Below are 14,892 nucleotides of genomic sequence, written 5' to 3'. Positions count from 1 at the left end.
AAACATATTTGGCACAAACAGCTTATTTTTTGAATCCCACGTCTTTGGCCCAGAGTATCTCTTACCTCTCATGAAGCTGCTGTGCTAAGACAAAAACTAGGGTGTCCATGGGTTAGTGGGTACCTGCCCACATGTAATGAGATGGAACAATTTTACTAATCTCACTGGGGAAAACAGCCCTTTAATGAACTATTTAGAGTAGAAAGTAAGAAACCAAGGAACGTGGGTGTGGGCAGGACTTTCCTGAACAAAGGAAGAATTTGGTTGGTTACAGGAAACAGAGGGACCTAGAGAGAGGTACAGGGAACAGAGGGTAGAACAGCAAGGTGTTGGGGACTCCCCAGGCCACAACACGGCCTCTTCCTGTGACTCCCTCCTCACACTCCCAAATCCAAGGAGAAAAGAAAACAAAGGGGAGATGTGGCCAAATTTCTTATGGAAACTAGCAAAGAGAGTAAGCACCATTCTTGGATGTCTCAGGGCAGGCAAGCGAGAGTCAAGTGATGCAAGAGGAATAAGCCACAGGAATTCAGAGTCATAGGCAGGCTCACAGGGCGCCCACACACTTAGCCCGGGAGCGGTTGGGCAGGGAGCCCCGCTAACATCTGACTTCACTTGGAAGGCCTAATGTTCTCTAGATTGAGGTTCACAGAAGGGATAGATCTAAGGCCTAGCTCACAAACCTGTGCCTTGCCCAGGCCTTATGTTACAAAGGGAAATGAATGTAATAGTATTGTTGCATTCAACAGATACTGAGCACCGATTATGTGCCTGGCTCTGCTCTGGGCACTGGGGCTCCAGCAGTGAGTCCTGCGGTCAAGGTTCCAGCTCTCCAGCGGTTGACATTGCCATGGGGGAATAGAATGCCAGGGAGTGATGAGAGCTTTGAACAAAACAGAAAGCAAATCAAAGACAATGCAAATGCCTATCAACAAGTGAACAGACAACAAATTAACAGTCTATCCATACAATTGGAAATCTACTCAGCAATAAAATAAATGAGCCACTGATACCACAACAACGTGGGTGAATCTCACAGACGTTAGGCTGAGTGAAAGGCCAGAAACAAAAGAGCTCAGGGTTCCCTGTTTATGAAACTGTAGAGAAGACAAATTTCATCTCTAGAGACAGAAAGCAGATCAGTGGTGGGCTGGGAGGAGGCAGGCATGGGGCACAGGGGGCCCTGAGCGGTGGCAGCGTTCTAGATCATGACTGTGGTGGTGCTTACTCAGACAGTTTTCACATTTGAAGAATCAAACTATACACTTAAAAATGTGGGCACTGAGTGGCTTGTAAATTACACCTAAATTGATATGAGGCAAAGAAAGCAGGGTCTGTGATAAAGTGTAAAGGAGTATCCAGTTTTAGACTCCCTTTTTGGGAAAGGGCTGAGGACATGGTATTTGGGCAGAGGCCTCACAAAAGGAAGGAAGGAGCCATGTGATTACCTGGGGGAGGAACATTCCAGAGAGAGAGAACAGTCAATGCAAATGCTCTGAGACAGTGAGTTTGGCGTGACCAGGGGAGAGCAGAAGGGCCAGGGCAGTGGAGTGAGGGAGTGAGGAGGACACGGCTGGTTGGCCAGCGTGGAGATGGACAGTGACTGATGCGCCATCAGACATTTACAGAGCACCTACTATGGACAAGCACTGCTATGAGCGCTGGAGACCCAGCAGGCAACCCAACAGTCTTTGCCCTCACAGGGTGGAACATTCCAGAACAACTTCAGATTTTCCTTTTAGCATGATGGGAGGCCGGTAGAAGATTTGCAGAGGCTGAGTGCTCTGACAAACAGTTATAAAATTTGAGACCACAGCCTTCTTTGTAATAAGAAGCAAAACTTCTCTCTTGGTGCGTTCACTGTGCTTGGCTCCTACGAAGGCCTTCTTGACCTGGCAGTGGCTTTGGTGGTTTGCCAGTTGAAGATAAGCAGATTATGGGTTCTGCCAATTCCCCTCTCCCCCACGCATCAAGCCTAAAATGGTGGTTTTCAGGTTTCAAAAGAGTATGTTTTGAATGTCTCTGGTATTGGGGGGTGAAAGAGGAGGGATGAAAAATGAATAGAAATGGATTAATTACCACTACTAAAGAGTAATATGGTGAGCATCTCAGCCGGCCTCCCATGCAGCTCTTCCAGAGTGGGTTCCCAAGGGAAACAGGGAAAATCCCTAAATAATGAGGCCAGGGCAAGGCAAGGACAATGCACTCCCTGGTGGCTAGCCCTTCCTGGGAGTTCTTGGAGGGGTCTTAATGCCACTGCCCACTAGCCCCACAAGGGCAGGATCAGCTCTGCCTTGTCCATTGCTGCAGCCCCTTGGCACACGGCACATAATAGGTGCTCAGCTAATGTTGGTGGAATCCAACATTATGGCCTGCCTTTGGCAGAATGATGGCTCTACCTGAAGACAGAATCTCCCTGGGAGATTGTTAACCCTTTCATATGAAATTTTTGAGAACAGGGCGAAATAGTTGAAAATTCTAAGTCCTGATCTCCTATTCTCAAGACCTTCCCTCCGTACCTATTCCCTCTCACAAGGGTGACTCAGAGCTTCATGGTATGGGGCCACTTTTTCCTTTGATTTAACATGCATTCCTAGCTGGGCTGTGTACATGGCAACAACTCCACACAGGGCCACAGCCTCGAAACCTCCAGAGCGGGCTGTCCTCCTCGGTGGCTCCTGGTCTTGTAAGAGCCATGCTGAGAGGAAAAGCTATATCCTTGTTGGCGAGTGATGGCTAAAGAAAAGCACAGCTTCTAAAAAGAGGACAATCGTCATGGGAAGCTTCAACATAGTGCACAGAACAAGGGGTATCTTCACTGTCCTCTGCTTGGAAAGATCTTCCCTTCTCTTGCCTCTTCTTTTATCTGCATAACTTGCCTTCCAAGACTCTGCTTGTTTAGCATCTCCTCCAGGAAGCTCTCCTAAAATCCCACACAGGTTACATCTGGTGGCCTATTTTTTATGCTCTTAAACCTCCTGTACCCAACTCCTTAATAATCATCATAGCTAACATTTAATCAGTTTATCATACAAGGGGCATGCGCAAACTCTGTAAATTATATATGGCATTGGTTCAGGAAACATATAAGAGAGGAGTGCTAGCAGGAGGCATGCTGTCCACCCTCTCCCATCCCACGAGGAGCTGTGCTTGGACTGGACATGGCTGGATGCAGAGTGCATTGTGTCCCAGGAGAGGTATTCCAAATTCCCTGCCACCTCACATATTTACACAACGATTGAGAGGAGGACAGGAATCACTTGACCGAGTTGGAAGACCCTGATCTTTGCAATCTGGATTAGGGGCTTGAGGAGGACCAGCTAAAACTCAGTTTGTGTGCCTGTGCTGGTTTCTGCCAGACACTTTACCATTCTCCCTGTAGAGACCAATGGTTGCTAAGTTACCTGTGAGGGAGCTGTAAGGGTTGTAGATCAGTCAGATTGACTGACTGACTGATCTCCATAGGGTGCTTACAGTTTGCTAGGCATTATCTCATTTATACTCACAACAACTTGATGAGGTACAGTCCTCATCACACAGATGGTGAAACTGAATCTAGAGAGACTTGGCCATAAACATTCAGCTACTACATAGCAGAGGTAAGATTCAAACCCAGAGCAGGCCAATTCCAGAGAGTCAATTCTTATCTTGTGTCTGGTTCTGCATCTCACGGCCCTCGCTACGTCATGCTGCCATTGTCACTTAACTTGTCAAGTCCCCATCTCCTTAAAGTAGGGCCAATGCCTTTCATCTCTGTATCCCCACTATAGACATTCAACGAACATTTGCAGAATGCATGGATAGATTTCATACTTCATCTTCCCACAAGCTCATGCCCTTATCAGGCTGCCTTTCGATCCAACCCTGGAGAAGGGCAGAAGGTATTGCTCTGAAGACCAAGTGAGCCACAGTGTAGAGGTCAAGTTCAGTAAAACTGATGAACACCTCAAGGCTATTCCAAGAGGCGCAAAACCTCTCCCACAAGGCCAGGAAAATCGAGGTTTTACTTTTCAGTGCCTTGCTGATGTGAGTTCTTACTTATTGCACATTCCCATCTAATGGTCTTTAGCCAATGGCTTATCAAAAATGTCACATTTGGCTCCTTGCCCTCCCAAGATCAATAGGAGGGTCTTATGTGGGCTGGTTGTGAAAATGAATCAAATCCCCAAAGAGAGGGAGAGAACTGGGAATGTGTCCAGTCACAAAATGGCTTCCTAAGCACCGAAGAGGAACAGAATAGCAGGCACTGGGCAGCTTCTCTCGGGGCATGGTCTCAATCTTTTCCCAGCCAGCCGTGTGACCTTGGGCAAGTTACTTCAGCTCTCTGAATCTCCACTCTCCAATCCCTAAGCCAGAGATAGTAAAGGCACCCACCTCTGAGGGCCATTAGGAGCCGGGCCAGGCTCATGCTAAGCAATCAATATCAGCTATTCTTACGCCTATTATTATTGTTATAAAAGCTTGACATATTGTAAATCCTTTGTGCTAGCCATTCCACTCTTAAGAATTCATCATAAGGAAATTATTAAAAAAATACATGAACATAAACCTGCAAAGATGTTTACTGTAGTAGGATTATAATGCTGAAAAAGGGAGATTGGTTCCAAAAATTTTTAATCTTTAGAATGGACTATTTGTGAGTTTGTAGAAGAATATTCAGATTTAGAAAGATGTTCCCTACCTATCTTTAGTCAAAGAATCAGAGTAAAAACTGCATGTGTGGTATACTCCTATATTGGTAAAAACGATTGCTACATGTGAACAGAAAACTGTCTGGAAAATATACTAAAAAAATGTTGTTTTCTAGGTTTCCTAGCATCATCATATATTGCTTTTATAATGAGAAAAACATAAATAAAGGTTATCATTTTAAAAAATTGAAATTTGTTTTGTATTGCTTGTTTGGGGACTTGTGTTATAGATGCTTTGAAAAACATGGTAATAGTAGCTTCTATCATTTCTTTCTTTCTTTTTTCTTTTATTTCTATGTGCCGGCACAGTTCCAAGTGCATTATAAAGATTACCGCATTTAAATCTCACAGCAATGCTATGAATGTGTAGTATTACTATCTCCATTTTATAGATGAGGTAATGGAGGCAGAGAGAGGCTGAGTGACTTGTCCAAGGCCACACAGCTTCGAAGTACTAGAGGTTGAAATTCAAGACCAGGCAGTCTGGACTGGTCCGTACTTTTCTGCACATGCTTGTCTGTATTGGAAACAACAGCATTGGCATTCCGCAGAATATTTATTTAAGCTTTATTTGTATCTGTGTATTTACATATTCTGAAAATTATATTTAAATCCCCACAATGACTTGATATATACAATAGGATCTATTATCTGAGGATATTTGGAATTAATAAAAGGCCACTTAAAATGAATGCCCTTAACAAATGGGAACATGATTAGGACTTTATCTTGAAGAATGAAGCTCTAATTATGAACAAATTATTTTTACCTCAGACTTAGGAAAATTCAGGTTATATTAGGAACCATAGTCTAATTGTTTGAATGCACATTTAGTTTTCATCCCTACACAAAAGCGTGATGGCAAACATTTCATTGTCTCTCAGCTGCATCGATTGCAAAACACATCCTGGTCTCAGAGATGTCAAAGATGAGCATTATGTGCATCTCTGAATCGATGGAATACTCGAGAACAATGCAGCATCACTTGAGCTTGACTGGTGTAACACCATCAGAAGGGATATTTCTGTAAACACACTGGCTGTCTCTGTCAAATGTCCTAGGACCTCTCTTGGTGTTACTCTAATCGCCCTCCTGGAAGCGCCGATTTTGTCACCTGGTTACTTCTTGCTGCTGCATGTTTAGCTGTGTTTTACCTCAGCCAGATCCATGTTTGCCAAGGCTTCCCCCCAGCACTTTAAGGCAGATCTCCGGCACCACTGTCACTGACTTAATAAAATTCCTGTTTGTGCATGAGTTTTAACTGTAGTCCATCAGCGATGGTGTTTACATCGTACTTTGTGCAGGCTGCTCCTGGAAAAAAGCGCCTACCAGAAACGAGAACAAAGAGGGGTCTGACTGCTCAGCCCCGACATACCAGTTTTGACGCTCTCCATTCTTTCATGTGTAAAATGGGACTGCTCCTCACAATGCCTACCTCACTGGGTTGTTGTGAGGATAAAATAATTCACGGGAAACAGTCCCAGGCATGTTGAGCTCCCAGCTAATGCTGACTATTACGACCATAACCAGTGTTACACGGGGAGGGAGCTCTGAGTGGAGAACATTTTTATAAGTGATCAGATGATTAATGAATATTTTTGTCTTATAACAACTTTTGCTTCTGTACGAAACATCCTTAACCTGAAAGGGGCTTCAATTAACATTTTAAAAGCCATTAATTTTTGTGAAGATGTTGGAATAAAGCTTTTCTTAATATCTCTGAATGTAGACTTGAACTTCTGTAACTCTCATTTATTAGGAAGCTTATCGATCTGCAAGCGGCTTTCTTTGAATGCACACTGGCGTGTGTTTGCTCAGATAAAGTTGTATAAGCAAATGCACTGGTGGATTCTGTTCCACCAAATGCCATGTAGAGCAGAAATACAAGTTTGTGCCAGAATGTGAAACCAGGAGTACAATTTCAAATGGACATGTAACATGTCCCACAAAGGTTATATATATGTATAGATGTATGTATATATCTATATTATAGGTATATGTATATATCTATATGTGTGTGTGTGTGTGTGCGCGCACGTGTGTATTTTAGTGCAGAGGTTTCAAAGCTAACTTTCAGTTTAGGGTGCAACCTCTCTATTTCTGTATTTAAGGCAAGGGATGGAAGTTGTTGTTAGATATAGTAAGTGATTTAGCCTTGAAACAATTATTTCCTATTGCTTTTCTTTCAAGCTTGTGGATCAATTTAATTGAAGAGTAGTCAGAGCCCATAAGGGGAATGATTAAAGAAAATACTGTTGTGATTTGCAACTATGTATATATATTCATTGTGATTTTTCTCAAAATGGTACAAACAAAACAAAGTATATAAATAAATTGAATTTTGAGTGATATAAGATTATAGTCACCATCCATAGCCTCCTAATTCTTCTTTTACTCACAATAGATTCAAGTTTGTCACGAATTCATTTTTCTTAAAGAGAGAGACATTACAAAAATTAAGAAAAGTATAAAGAATGTGGTAACAAATATCCGTATTTGAACCACTCCAATGCATAAATGTTAGCATTTGTCATATTTATTTCCAATCTTCATGCGTGTGCTGGAGATGGGGAGGGAGTTTGCTTTACTGTTAATATTTTATTATGGATCAAAGCAAGTGCTTTTCAAACCTAATTTTCAGTCCTGTTCTCCTTACCTACTCCAAGAGGTGACCATTCTCATGAGTTTAGTCTCTCTCCCTGTGTCTCTATCTGTGTAGAGAGTTTTTTCTCTGTTACACATACAGTAAACATACATATACCAAGATTAATATTATAATAAATACGGATTTGAACTATACACTATATTTATGCTAATAAAATCATTGCTTTTATCCATTTTATTTATGGGGTTCTACATAAGATCTCACTTGAAGATAAAGGTCTTTGCCTAGAAGATTTGCAAGCTCCTGAATTACAGCGCCTCTGAGAGTCTACTCAGTCTAAATACGCAATGTGGTGCTGTCCCCTCTTACTCATCCTTGTCTTTCCAGTTTCTGTCTTTCTCCCTGAGTTCCATGTTCTCAAGCATTACCCTTCCTGAAAAACATCCACAGTGTCCTCCCATGCACCTCTCTCAACACTAGCTGTCTTGTAAAACTCAAGCATCCCTGGAGATTTCTCCTTAGCTCTGCTTGGTGGCTGCCCAGGAGGGCACCCACTCATTTAAGTGGCAGTTTCGGTTCCTGTTAGGATGCACGAGATAATCACAAGGGGCCTCCTGAGAAAGACCTTTCCAAAAGTACTTTTAGTACAATACAGAAGAAACCAAGTCTCTCTTGGTTTCACAAACTCTTTCTCCATACCTCAAATTCTTTGGGAAAGGAAAGGTCTGAAAAACATGCCTGTAAAAATATGCCTCCTTCCAAAATGAAGTTAAATCGTTATGTGATGTGCTATGCAAGCTGACAGTCATACTCTGGTATTCCCTCTGCATGAAGCTCATGCTCCACAGGAAGGGGGAAGTCCGGGGAGAGCCCATCTGACCGGCCAGTGGGCACCACAAGGGCGTGGAGATGGCAGCATGGGGAGAGAAGCAGGGTGCTCAGAGCATTCAGGGTCCCCATGTCCCAGGGACCTAGCCAGTCCCACCTCAGACTACAACTGTGTGCCGTTTACATACTTGGGGAAGAGAGAAGGGGACAAAGAAAAGTGAGAGTTCATTTTCAAAGAAGGCTCTGAATCGGAAAGGGATAAACCCAAGGGGGCAAAAGCTAACATCACTAATCGCCATCTATAAATTTGTTTTAAAAAATGTCATTTAGGGGTTTTCTGCTGATGAAGACAAATAGGAATGTGTGCTCAGCTCATTTTATCTTGGCCCACACAGGCTCCACCTCCTGGATTCGAGAGTATTTCCTATGATCCTGGAGCAATTTGTGGTCTCTTAAATAGTTCTCTATTGTTTAATGTGTCTGGTGGCTAGTATTGCTTCCCGTCCCACAGACACATCTCAGCGTAAAGCCCTGGGGGTCAACGGCATCTGCTTCTATCTCAGTGCCACACAATCCCTAGCATCTCCCTCTGAGAACCCTGCTGGAGCTGCAAGCCCACTCTCTGCTTCCAAGTTGCCTCTGGAAGTCACTGGGCTCATGGCTCCATCAGTCTGAGTGATGAAATAGGCATTTTTAATATTTGCTAAACAGGACTGTAGAGAAGGTGAGTCTCAGCAGGGCTCCCAAGCGGTAAGAGCATCTTGTTGTCTCAGGTTAATCATGTACCTCATTTGCCAATTATTGACTTGTTCTCACAAAGGATTTTACTTGGCTTGACATATCAGTAGCAATCAGTGATGAACTGTCAAGCAAACTTGCTCACCACCTTAACCACCCAAGACCCTGACTTGCGGCAACAACCTCTGAAATTTCCTTTGATGCCTAGCACTGTAGCTGGGTCAGATTATTATTATTGCTTCAAGTCTGAAGTTCCTTTCCAGAACTGAGGTTGAGCAAATCTGACACAGTTTGTCTGATTTCAACTACCTGGCAAGATGCACTAGGCTTCCTCACACACCATCCCTGTTAAGAATTCGAATTTGTCCATTGAGACTGGCTTATATTGACTTTGTTTTTCTTTTTGTCTAGGTCTTAAAAAATGCAATACAGGGTGTCAAAATGCTGCATTTAAAAGACAATATAATAGCTGCCTTTCAAATGGACAAAGACTAAACAATGAAAACACTCAGGGTATGTAAGGATTCAGGTAAATAAAATGGGCACCTATGCCCTGCTGCTGGTAGCTAGGAGGTTAGGGTGCATTAACTGGTGCAAAGCTTCAGAAGGACAATTTGGCAATTCGTATTAAGTCCTCACGGGTTGACTTTCAGGAAAGAAAGCCACAAGGACAGGTATCTCAACATTTTATTGTAAGTCAGTAGGGCTTTTCCTGGATTTATCTAGTGCTCCATGTCTCAGGGTCAACATAAGATTGTATTTCCTGCTCCAGTGAAGTTAGGATAGGACTTGCTTTGGTCCGTCAGACAAAGGCTGAAATGACATGCGTCACTTCCAAGCAGAAGTCTTCAGGGAAGGGTCCAGAATTCACCATCTTCTCCTTCCTTTGCTACACAGAACTAGTATCTCCCTGAGAGTGGAGGTTCTATAGGTCTGTGTCCTTGAGTGAGGCTGATATTGTGCCAAGGTTTCTTTAATCCATGCGAACGTGTGAAGTGGGGTTTCCCAACTTCAGCACGATTGACACTCTGGGAGGGATAATTCTCTGTCGTACGTGTTTAGCAGCATCCCTAGGGGTGACCCACTAGCTGCTAGTAGCAACTCTATCCCTGTGTGAGAACCAAAAATATTCCCAGACATTGCCAAATGCATCTGCGTTGGGGGCAAAATCACCCCTGGTAAACGAAAAATAGCTTCTGTTATTTTAAGCCATTTAGATTCTTAGTTTTTTTTTCCCCCCTGCAAACTGATAGATTTTATTATAGCAAAAACATATGTAAACATTCACCAGAAGGGGTAAAAATTATGGCTGTTTTCTCTTCCTTTTGTTTCTCTGTTTTGAAATTTTTTTCTACAATGAAAATGCAATTTGTTCTTCCATAAGAAGGAAAACACACTAGAAAATTAATTTTACCTTAAGAAGCTATATTTACATAATTGCTCATCTATGTACAGCGTTCGCTAGGGCCACACAGAGTTTCTTGGTACCACGAGACACCTGCATATGCTACCTTTATGTTATGCTTTCGTGGACAAAGTGTTTTCCCATTCTACCTCTGTGGTGGTGGTGTAATCACAACGGCATTGTGAGCCAGGTAACACAGGTAGACAAACGGAGGCTAAAAGAGGTTAAGGGCAAAGTCTAAGATCTCCTGGTTAATATAAGCAGGGCCTCTATCCTGAACTCTCCAATTCCAGGACTTTCTCCCCCATGCCACGTTGCCCCTGTATCGCTGTAAAAAGCTACATTCAAAAATTCAACTGGGACTCACTCTGATTCTTGAGGTAAGAAAGGATTCTCTTCTGTACTTAATATCCTTGGACAAGGATACTAAACCTTGTAGGCTCTTGGTCAAAGCATGATACTCAATAAAATTTAAGCATAGCTATTTCATGCAACACAGCCAATAGAATTTCAGTCATCCCCCCTCCCCATCCCTTTCTCTTTCTCTTTCTTTCCAGCTCAAATGAGTCACCTTGGCTAGACTGCCAATCCCCATAGAACTTATGTTCCTTGATAGGATATGCCAATAGAAATGAGAAACTCTATAATGGTTCGAGATGTGAGTTAGTCACCTATCCCTGCAAGGAGCTAAGCACCGTCTCCTCGAGGAAATGTAGCTCATCAAATGGACATGAATGCACGTAATGACAGTGACTGAATGTGAGACTGTGTAGGGAGTCGGTTTTTTCTCTTTTTCTTTTTTTTAAGAAGCGCCCCTATATTGTACCTGTCTTGTGCATTTCTAAGCATCTGCACTGTGTCTCACTTACTTGACCCTCTAACGCACGCTAAACTCCCAAATTGGTCGCTGGACTGAAACCCTCAGCGTACATCAGCCCATGCCTATTCATTTCCCTTCCCTTGAACTGTGATGAGGCTGTCCCTGGAGTGGAGCTATTTTGAGAGGACGACCGCTAGAACAATCACTAGCCTGGCAGGAGATGGACAGTGTGGTGTAGCCACAAAAGAAAAGACATTGTCATTGAGGGTTTGAGTCCTGAATGTCAGAACAGCAGGGAAACTGGGCAGAGTATGTTCCTGCCTGCTGTCCACTATCCCTCAGTTCCAGGGAGTTACCGACTTGACTTGCCATGATCATTTGCTTTTCCATGATACTAGTTGTTCAGAGCATGCAAGGGAAGGGGGTTAACAGTGCTTTGGTACAGTGTCGGGAAGAAGCGTTTTTCTCCAGCAAAGCTCCTTGCATCCAACCGACTGAAAGTTATTCTCAGCTGTGCCCAGAGGCATGTTCATATTTATTCGAATAAGGCCAATAAGCAGATTTCACCACCTCAAGTCCTTCACTGTGCTGTGGTGGAATCAGTGGAGTCTGAAGCTCAAGGACACCACCTCACAATCTGCATAACTTCCCAGGGCAGCACCCTGCTGCCTGGCCAGAAGTTACAGAAATGCCATAGGGACGCCTCTCAGCTGACTTTCTTTCTCTGGATGCGAATCTCTTTGAAGAGCAGATAAAAATTTTGTATCAGGAGTTCTGCTTGGTCAGGGGCTATGTTAACTCATCTCTGAATAATCAGTGCCTAGACCAATAAATATTTTTCTGGATGGATGGATGGATGGATGGATGGATGGAGGATTTATTGATCGCCACTTTACACATTGGTCCCTACAGCCTGGGCTGTGTATGGTAAAACAAACAGAAAACAAAACAAAAAGTCCCACAGCCCTCCTCTAGTCCTTTATATTGATTCTTCGATACTTTCAGGTTGTAAAGATGGGATTGCAAATAAGTTTCATTTTGAGAGCCAACACTGGTCAGTTGGTAGTGGTTGCCTTGAGGGTTCTGTTGGAGGTTATGTGTGCACTGAGCTCACCGAAGAAAAAGTGCAGCCATCAGTGAGCAATGTCGGCCATGAGCCAAAGACAAAGAAATGGTGGCCTGACTCCTTTGCATTTGCCAATGGGTTTAGAGCTTTCAATTCTTTCAATTCAATTTTCTAGATGAATACCTTTCCAGCACATTTTAAAGTCATCTTTGACTGGATAAAATGAGTAGTTAAGGAAGTTTTCCTTCCACTGGGGTATTTTCCTAATGTATTTCTTTATGTACTTGCTGGATTTGAAAGCCAATGAGGCAGGAACGCCCTACTTGGTTTTTCTCGGGATACGCAATTCTTATTGGAAAAGAAAAGCAAGCTAGGTGGGTGTTAATTTGTCCCCAGTGGTGTGTATATAATAAAATCTCTACCAGGACAAATTAAAGGATGGATGAGAGGAAAAACAATGAAACCCATAATCTAATCCAATCTCTTCATTCCCAACACAGGATAATCTCACTTTCATAGTGCCATGGACGTCCCAAGGAACTCAGTAGAGGGAGGAGTAGAAATCACGGAGAAAGGGCTGAATTTTGGTTAATTTACACAACGCTTTGGGATGTCTCCTACTGATACTGTAACAAATTAATCCAATAACTAGAACACCTGAAATGAAAATGCCCAAGGATTAACCTCCAGGGCTGGCAAAGCTGACTTCACCAGGTAGGAATGTCATCTTTTTTTTTTTTTTTTTTGGAGATACCATTCATACAACATAAATTATGCCATTTTATAATTCGGTAGTTTTTTCGTATATTCACCATGTTGTACAATCGTCACCACAATCTAATTCCTGAGCATTTACATCACCCCTAAATGAAACCCCATACCTTCCAGCAGTCAGTCCCAATTCCCTCCTCCCCCCTCCCTGGAAATCACTCATCTCCTTGCTGTCTCTATGGGTTTTCCTGTTCTGGACAATAAATGGAATCATACAGTATGTGGCCTTTTGTATCTGGCTTCTTTTACCTAGTACCATACTTTCAAGATTCATCCATGTTTTAGCATGTAACAACACTTCATGCCTTTTTATAGTTGAATGATATTTCACTGTATGCATAGGTCACATTTTGTTTATCCATTCATCAGTTCATGGCCATTTGGGTGATTTCCCCTTTTTGGCTATTATGAATAATGTTGCTCTGCACAGTCATGTATATGTTTTTATGAGAAAGAACATTTTCAGTTCTCTGTGTGTATATACCTAGAAGTAGAATTGCTGGGTCACGTGGTGATTCTAGCTGTGACTTTCTGAAGAACTGTCAAATTCTTTTCCACAACAGCTGCACTGTTTTGTATTCTCATCAGCCATATACCAATGTTCCAATTTCTCCACATCCCTGCCAACACTTGTTATTGTCCAGCTTTCAATTATAGTCATCCTAGTGGGTAGGGAGTGGGAATTTCTTTAAACTCATAGGTCCATCGAGCATGGTCATACCTGGGCATGAGATGGTGGAAGTCCCCTTCTTATGTAAACACCAAAGAGAGCATCCTTCCCAAGGGAGATGTTGAACTTTAAGAACTGGGGTTGACTGATGTGAATCTGTGATCTCCAAAACACGCCTGGGGGGACTTCTTGAGTCACCCGTCGACCAACTTCTGCTTCACCACTGTCTATGCTGCTATTTTTCAATGACCAGGGCACTGGAAAACAGGAAGTGACATCAAGTCAGTGACATTAGTACACATTTGTTGGTTCTACATTTCTGTTAATTTGCATGCCAGGCATTGAAAAAAAATGAAGATGAAACTCATGGCAAGTTCATCTTTAAGTATAAACTCATAACCCAGGGCAAGTGAAATACTGGCACAATGCTTTCCAAACTTCTGTGATTGCTCTTTACTGATCAAATACAGTAGGAGCTGGAGTCTGGGAAGTACGTGTAAAGCTTCTAACAACCTTGAATAGGGCTGGGGTGTACAATTACCAGCAGGGGAGACGAGAGTGATATTAACTTGGCACCAAATTTAATTCTTGTAGCCTTTAATTATTTTTCCCAGCCAGAAACAAGTCCAATATACTGACATTTTCACAAATGAAAAAAAAAAAAAAAGGAAGCAACAGTGAACATACATTGGCCCAAAGTAAATAGCAATAGAAAATAAGGACTGGCTCTCAGATGGACGTAATATTGGGGGTGACTCCTTCCCTGGGAGGGATCTAAGCACCATGTGGAAATCACACTTCTTTCATGGTGACATCAATGTACCTCTGTTGCATTTGAAATTACGTATATAGAAAATATTGGTTGTCCACACTCGGCTTCCTTCAGAACCTTAATAAAAGGGGTTGCAGAAATACCTATTTTTAAAGAGTATTTCTTAATAACAATGAAGCAGGCAGTACCTTCTATACTCCTGAGGGTGGTTTTATTTGCAAACACAGAATTAAGGAATAGCTGGGAGTTACTAGTAGTTGCCCAAAAAAAGCAAGTTCATCTCTCAGAGCCTTGTTTTCCCAATCCCTTAAATGGGAATAAAACCTAAGTGGAACCTGGCTTTATAATGGTCATTAGTGATTTGTTCAGATGGAACTTCTGAAAGAAGTTCTGGGGGTCTTTTCACTTTGTAATCGATCACTTTGATGGACTTGTGGGTCGGAAAACTTCTTTAGCACAATGGGCAAAGGATGGGAATCAAGCTCCCCTCTGCATTCTGTAACAGACAGGCTTTTCTGAAAATATT

At 42.6% G+C, this 14,892-nt stretch overlaps 1 protein-coding gene across 17 annotated transcripts in view; it reads right to left on the bottom strand.

Annotated features, from left to right (window-relative positions):
* Positions 1-14,892, bottom strand: part of TENM2 (teneurin transmembrane protein 2) — a 1,202,741-nt gene that overhangs the window by 184,275 nt on the left and 1,003,574 nt on the right. For all 17 annotated transcript variants that reach the window (XM_078066825.1, XM_078066824.1, XM_078066823.1 and 14 more), the window contains one exon: positions 13,646-13,851. In XM_078066825.1, coding sequence (XP_077922951.1) covers positions 13,646-13,851 — 206 coding nt within the window. The remainder of the gene's footprint in view (positions 1-13,645; positions 13,852-14,892) is intronic.

The sequence above is a fragment of the Halichoerus grypus genome, chromosome 2 (genome assembly GCF_964656455.1).
Source record: "Halichoerus grypus chromosome 2, mHalGry1.hap1.1, whole genome shotgun sequence".
NCBI classification, from domain to species: Eukaryota; Metazoa; Chordata; class Mammalia; order Carnivora; family Phocidae; genus Halichoerus; species Halichoerus grypus.
Note: the sequence above shows the minus strand (reverse complement) of the source record. Positions and strands in the feature narration are given on the sequence as shown.